The sequence below is a fragment of the Arachis ipaensis genome, chromosome B05 (assembly GCF_000816755.2).
Source record: "Arachis ipaensis cultivar K30076 chromosome B05, Araip1.1, whole genome shotgun sequence".
NCBI lineage: Eukaryota > Viridiplantae > Streptophyta > Magnoliopsida > Fabales > Fabaceae > Arachis > Arachis ipaensis.
In genome coordinates this window covers 6,697,774-6,704,885 of record NC_029789.2, presented here as the reverse complement: position 1 = coordinate 6,704,885, position 7,112 = coordinate 6,697,774, and the positions used below count along the sequence as shown (strand labels likewise).

At 35.7% G+C, this 7,112-nt stretch overlaps 2 protein-coding genes across 2 annotated transcripts in view; one reads left to right on the top strand and one right to left on the bottom strand.

The window, feature by feature from the left end:
- LOC107642705 (formin-like protein 6) overlaps nt 1-3,037 on the top strand; it is a gene marked incomplete in the record, with an annotated part of 4,983 nt that extends 1,946 nt beyond the window's left edge. Inside the window, 4 exon segments of the mRNA XM_016346150.2 lie at nt 8-90; nt 179-378; nt 1,488-1,729; nt 1,821-3,037. Of these exon segments, the coding sequence (XP_016201636.1) occupies nt 8-90; nt 179-378; nt 1,488-1,729; nt 1,821-2,612 (1,317 nt within the window).
- LOC107642707 (BTB/POZ and TAZ domain-containing protein 4) lies at nt 3,372-6,720 on the bottom strand. Its single transcript, XM_016346151.2, has 6 exons — nt 6,375-6,720; nt 5,618-5,924; nt 5,135-5,265; nt 4,533-4,839; nt 4,045-4,355; nt 3,372-3,795 (listed from the first exon to the last, which is right to left on the bottom strand). The coding sequence occupies exons 2-6, from the start codon at nt 5,906-5,908 to the stop codon at nt 3,675-3,677; spliced, it is 1,161 nt and encodes a 386-aa protein (XP_016201637.1). The 5' UTR covers nt 5,909-5,924; nt 6,375-6,720; the 3' UTR covers nt 3,372-3,674.

Sequence of the window (7,112 nt, the reverse complement as noted above, 5' to 3'; positions counted from 1 at the left end):
ACCAAATTTAAAAGCTTTGCATTGGGATAAGGTCCGTGCTTCCTCAGATCGTGTTACTGTGTGGGACCAGTTAAAATCCAGTTCCTTCCAGTGAGTAGACTGTTCAACTCTGAAACTAAATTCATACTGTTTTTTATGCCGTATATAATGGATGTGATGTTTGTTTTTGTATTTTTAGATTGAATGAGGACATGATGGAGTCTTTATTTGGCTGTAATGCCACTAACTCTGCCCCTAAAGAACCTCCTAAGAAAACGGTTCTGCCTTCCATTGATCATGAGAACAGGGTGCTTGACCCCAAGAAGTCTCAGAACATAGCTATACTACTCAGGGCACTAAATGTCACCAGGGATGAGGTCTCCGAAGCTCTTTTAGATGGTACCTTCTTTTTCCTTCCATTCTTTCCCGTTTCAAATGCACTGCTGGTGACAAGATTGTCACGTTTTCTCAATTTGGTTAAAATAGGCAGTGTGTTTTCTTACTTAGTGACAATGATAGCGATTGAGCTCTCAACTTTTTAGAACCTCGATCAGTGATCTCTACAGTATTTTTTTATTCATGGGTCTATGTGCATACTTAGCAAAGACGTGCAGAATTTTCTAAGTGAAGCTTTTGGTATTACCTACAAATATAATGTCTTAAATATGATGACAAAGGAGAGGAGTCATATAATAAAGTTTACCTGTGTCATTTTGTGCCAACTAGCTAAAGAGGAACGCATCGTATATAAAGAAACTCGGTGCTTAGATAGAGAACTTCAATAAAACGTCATCATCATTGCATCTTAAATCAGATGAGGAAACGTCTAAACGGCATCATCATGCCATGTGCATCAATATGTTATTTTAAGACCATTTCTATGTTAGGTAGTTCGGAACTGTCGATTACAAACAGTGGCAAAGATAAAATCCAGCTCATTAGCGATACTGCTTTAGTCATAAAACGTCCTTTAGAAGTATAAAACAATGACCAAACATCCACCATAATATCTAATCACACTGATTCTTCCTCCACCACCAGCTGAGAATGATTTTTAATTCACGTTTTAAATTATTTTTTACTTCACTTTTAAACTCTTTTTTTTTTCCTTTTTGTGAAGGCTTTTTATTATATAATAATCTCCATATTTCCATTGTTAGTTGTCACTGTAAGAATCCCTTACCCATCTAGATCTTTATGGGCATTTTAACTGTCAAGGTTCCTCTAAAAGCAAAAGCACCCTAGGTTTGTGAGAACCATGGATTTCACAAATGATAAAATCCAAATCAGCAGCCAATACTTGCTTCAATCCTCTAATCCAAAGATGATGTTTCCTTTTTCTACGTTAATCTACTATGATGAGTATTTAACATATGTTATCTGAACTTCTGAAGATAGGATGTTCCCCTGTCACATTGTTGTTCATTTTTATCTTGAACCAGTCACTATCTATATCCTATATTTCTATTTTGCAATCACATTCATGGCACCACATTTGGATGAAACAGGGAATCCTGAAGCTTTGGGTGCTGAGCTATTGGAAACACTAGTAAAGATGGCTCCTACTAAAGAGGAAGAGATAAAACTCAAAAACTACAATGGTGACCTCTCAAAACTTGGGTCAGCGGAAAGGTTTCTTAAAGCTGTGCTTGATATCCCTTTTGCCTTTAAGAGGGTTGAAGCTATGCTATATAGGGCTAACTTTGATTCAGAAGTCAACTATCTCAGGAAGTCTTTTCAAACCCTGGAGGTCTGACTTGCTTGATCTTTCCCTTTGTGATCTTTAATCTCTTGGCTGTATCAGAGGAACTAATTGATAATCAGTTGTTAATGTTTTTCAGGCAGCAAGTGAGGAATTAAGGAACAGCCGGTTATTCCTCAAACTCCTTGAAGCTGTTCTCAGAACAGGAAACAGAATGAATGTCGGCACCAATAGAGGCGATGCCAAAGCTTTCAAACTTGACACACTCTTAAAACTTGTAGATATAAAGGGAACAGATGGAAAGACCACATTGCTTCACTTTGTGGTCCAGGAGATTATTAGATCTGAAGATGGAGGCGGGGAATCCGCGAATGGTAGTGTTCAGAACCAAATGGATTCCAAATTTAATGAGGACGAGTTTAAGAAGCAAGGATTACAAGTTGTGGCTGGGCTGAGTAGAGACCTTAGTAATGTTAAGAAAGCAGCAAGAATGGATTCAGATGTCTTAAGCAGCTATGTTTCGAAGCTCGAAACAGGGCTTGATAAAGTGCGACTGGTATTGAAATATGAGAAGCCAGATACGCAGGGGAATTTCTTCAACTCCACAAAGCAATTTCTGAAATATGCTGAAGAAGAAATCACGAGGATTAAGGCTGATGAGAAGAAGGCCTTGTTCCTTGTGAAAGAAGTAACAGAATACTTCCATGGGGATGCAGCAAAAGAAGAAGCCCACCCTTTCAGAATCTTTATGATTGTAAGAGACTTCCTAAATATTCTGGATTTGGTCTGCAAGGAAGTGGGAAGGATGCATGATAGAATTGTCGGCTCCGCGAGATCATTCCGCATAGCCGCAAGTGCACCATTACCTGTTCTCAACAGGTACAGTGCAAAGCAGGATACAAGCTCGGACGAGGAAAGCTCATCCCTCTAGTATTGTGAATACAAAAAGAAAGTAACAGGGAACATAAATGAATGTTTTTGGGAATATTTTAGTTTAAAACCATTTTTACAATGGCAAAAGGATTTTACTAGTAAATCGAGAAGTATAACCATATCTTAGATTTGAACATCAAAATCCTTAGCAACACAGTTGGGATAAAGATGGGTTGGCAGAGTTTCAATGCCACCTGAAAGCTTAGATGAAAAATTTCAAATGGGAAGTGCAAAGGGAAAGGGGGATGCATTGTTTTGTTTCTTTCAACTATGCAGCAGTATGCTATAGTCGAAATAGGTTACGTTAGATTAATGAGTTCCACACTTGCTCATATTGTAGAATGTTTTCATTTCACCCAAGAGGCCTCTTATATGTATTTTTTGAATCAATTATTAATAATAATGAATATCAGTTTATTTATCCTCGGCAATTCCTATATCTGTGACTCGTATGTAGTGTTTAAGACTTACCCCACCACGCCACACTAGATTACACCATCTATTTGTATGCAACAGCTTGGAAAGTATATCAAAGTGTTGTCTGTATATATTTTTCTACAATATGGTATAAATTCATAATACTTCATATTCTATATCACACTTATAACATAGTTTCATGATCATTACGGGATCATTCTAGGATGTATTAAACTCAACTTTTTAACACAAAAGTCGTAGATTTAAACCCTCAACATTTACAGATGAAATACAAAATTGTTCCCTGCATAAGAAGATCGACTGAACAAAGGCTAATGAGTAGTTTGAATCACATCACGTATATTGGTCTTTCTAGAATGATTTTCAGTTGTTTAAAGGTTCAAAACTTGTAATTGTTGGCTACAATTTCCAAAATTCTTAGGTCTTAAAATAATAAGGGAGAAACAAAATTTTACAGCAGCAATAACAAGAAAAATATTTATTATTACTGATGTTCAGAGGAGCAACAGTAATCCTTTTGAGGATTTATTTATAGCTAACACATACAACAAGTATATAATTTGTTGGCTTTAAAACTGCTGCTGCAATCTATGATCCTATATATCCACCACAAAAGCTATTGTTATTGCTGCTGAAAGCATGGTGCTATTCCAATACCTCTTGTTCTCAAGATCTTTTTAACCAATATTTTCCACCTGATTTCCTCTTTCTTGCTTTGTTTCGATATCCGCTGCTTAAAGTTCCTGCAATAACATAAATTTGATCAAATTTAAAAGTTCAGCTACAAAATTGAACTACATTAAATAAAATCTTAAAACAAAATATATCATGATAAATTTAATTCTAATGCAGTATCATTGTAAAAAGACTCTACACAATCAATCAATATATATTGTCATTTTTATGACTTCTACTCTCATCAATATAGAGTTTAGTAAATGTAAAATATTTCATACCACTAATATGTTGAAATTAAATGATGAAATATTTACCTGCACAAGGGAACTCTACAACCATCGGGATCAGAACATATTCGGGAATGCAGCTCTAATAGTTGCCACATCCTCTTGCAATGACCACAACCTCCAGGGACTCTAAGTTTGCATGCAGCAAAATGTCGCACGAGCAATTCTAGCCCCTTACATGCTGCATATTTACATGGCTGATTTGCTTTGAAGTCTTTATCACAAGGGCCAATAGTTCGGCAGCCATCTCTGCATATGTGAACAAGAGCTTCCATCGCCTCATACAGTTGCATGTATATCTTCCTCTCATTGATCTTTCTGGTCCTCTCCTTTTTATTCTGAATTATGAGTTCATCAAAAGGCAATCAGACAAGATAAGTGTAGTATAGAAAACCATCCATAATCAACAAGGATCGAACTCTAGAATTTGGTCATAAAGGTTTCAAGAACCATCATCATGGATATTATCTCTCCCAGAGTCTAAGTTATATAGTAAAATGAGATAGAAGCCTTACATTTTCTTCCTCGATCATGGACTCCAAAACTTCCTTTTCTAAAACTGGATGGCTCTCCTTCATCGCTTTCCATCCTTCAGACTCTGAAACTGCTTTGAAGTTGCTAAGTATCATACGGTGACAGATGAGGCTAAGCCGTGGAGCATCACACAGTAATGAAATCTGAAATACATCAATTACATTGTCTATCGTGAGGAAACTCGATTCTAGTTTCTGCTCACATTCCCGCTTCAAATGAGGGACCACGAATACATGTGACAGCACTAACAAATGTAGTACATATGCTTCCATCTCTTCCTTCTCATAACTGTGACAAAGAGAAATGCACATAAAATTTCAGTACATGAAACAAATATTTCTTCATATTTTGACACAAAATAGAATGAATGCAAACGTGGGTCAAATTAATGTTGATAATGATTAAAGTCTTGTGTAAATGAATGGATGGACTTGAACAGAACAAAAAAGTAATTGTGTATTTGTGTGTAATTTAGGCAAACAAATTCAAGAGAATATGACCCGGTCATGCTTCAAATAGATGATATTATAGATTTCAACACTACCACTGACAATTTTAAGGATGATTGAGAGATTAAACATACCACGAAGTGTACAAATATCGAAAGAAAACCCGAACAGCATCATGTGGTACCCCTGTGATTGTGATTGATCTCCACCTCCGACAAAAATTTCCTTGCTTCAGCAAGTCTCTTAATACGGGGGATGCCACTGCCTGTTACATATACTATGAAGTTAGATGTCTCAAGATCCACTGACTTAGTTGATAATATCCACCACAGAATATCAGTATTCCATGTTCATGCAGATCATAAAACCATAGCATTCCAGGGACCACCAAATCAAAACGTAACGCTAGCTTTTACAGCTTAAAGGATTAGGATTTCAGTTCTCTAAAGTCGTTGATAAGATAAGAAATTGAGGAATTATAGGATTTCATAGCATTCATGTTTGATCAATTGATTTTCATTATCCAACCAGCAACACACATGCACATCAAATAAACAAAATTTATATCTAGAATCATACTACTATTATACAAAATGAAGTGGAGTCCATGCACTTACAACTATGTTATAATGAGCGTAAACAATGCCGCCGTTACCAGTATTAATCCTAACATCTGCTTTAAATTCTGAATCAAAAAGACGATCCCACAATTCTATTGTTGCTGGAGATACATAGCTGCGCTCTCTCAACGCTGAATTATAATTCGCCACAAGGCGCCTGCAAGGACAACAACTAGTTGCCGTTGAACGGGGCAGAGGAGGTGGTGGTGGTGGCGGCAGTGGCGGTGCTGGAGTGAATTTGTTGTCATCTTGGAGAGAATTACAACAATTGTGGTCCACCCTAGACATCCGTTTATCTGCCAATCTACGAACACAAACAAACATAAAATCAAACACATCAAATGCATGTTCTGAGTGGAATACTGATTATATAAACTGGCACGATAAAAAGTTAATTATGTATACAATTCCAATTTAAATATAAACCTTTTTTATTATATGAATAAGGTAAAATTTCGCATTAGTTGAGATAAAGTTCACCCTGTTCTTAATAAAGTTGTGTAAATTACAAAACTATTAATTCCATAACAGTTTATCATACAATAGTACAATATTACAATGCTCTGTTCTTCTTTTGGGAGAAAATAACAAATTTATCGGCATGAAAATTCGATTTTACCATTCCAATCCCAAAAAGAATCAAATTATGCATCCAGAAATCTCATGTTCTAATCATTTATTGTTTTTCTCCTAAAACCACCATGCCTAATAAATCAAAATAAATAAGAATGTGAAGAAATGAACAAGAATTTACCTTGTGTTGAAGTTTCAAGCTTTTGGTGGCGGTGTCTGTGATTTTTGAAAAAATAAAAGACGCGCAACTAAACTACCGAGGGAGACGGAAGCAAAAGCCACCTCCGGAACCTTCCCCTTCGTAACGAGAATTCTCGAAATCTCGCACTTGAGGCCGAAGGAACAGGAATTTCTTCGTCTCAATTCAATTTATCATGTTCACTTCTCTCTCTCCCTCGATTTAAGGATGATTAATTTCATATTTATTTATTTATATTTTTATCGGAATAAAATTAGGCAACTAGGTAGGTAAGCTAAAGTCAGAAAAATCTAGCTGTGAGTGTTGGCTATGACTAAAAATATCAAGGAGCAACATAACACAAAATTGCACGTGTAAGTTGTTAGTGATCAGAATGATAATTTGAGATGCATATCCTCCAATAAATAGCAGATTCACACTTGATCAGTTCTTTCTCTTATTAGTTATTACAAACTCAACGTGAGTATATATTATTGTATATTTTTGTTGTTAATTACTAATTTACTAGTACTTAATTAAACTAAGACATTCATTTTAGTTTTTGCACCAAGTACTCTTCTGGAACCAAGTGGTTCGACTGTTATAAATTCCAACTCTTGTGTAAACTAAAAAACCGGTAGTATTAGACTATTGGCATTAGTAAGCAAAAGATTTGAGTGTCCCAATTTGTATTATTAAATGGTCTCGTTAATAAAATATATTTTAAACTTTTTAACAATT

Bases quoted from the DNA above. Each gene is read 5' to 3' on its own strand.
- LOC107642707 (XM_016346151.2), bottom strand. From the start codon at position 5,908: ATGTCTAGGGTGGACCACAATTGTTGTAATTCTCTCCAAGATGACAAC. The intron at 4,356-4,532 runs GTAAGGCTTCTA...CTCATAATTCAG, and splicing joins CCATGATCGAGGAAGAAAAT to AATAAAAAGGAGAGGACCAG. The intron at 3,796-4,044 runs GTAAATATTTCA...ATGTTATTGCAG, and splicing joins TGTAGAGTTCCCTTGTGCAG to GAACTTTAAGCAGCGGATAT.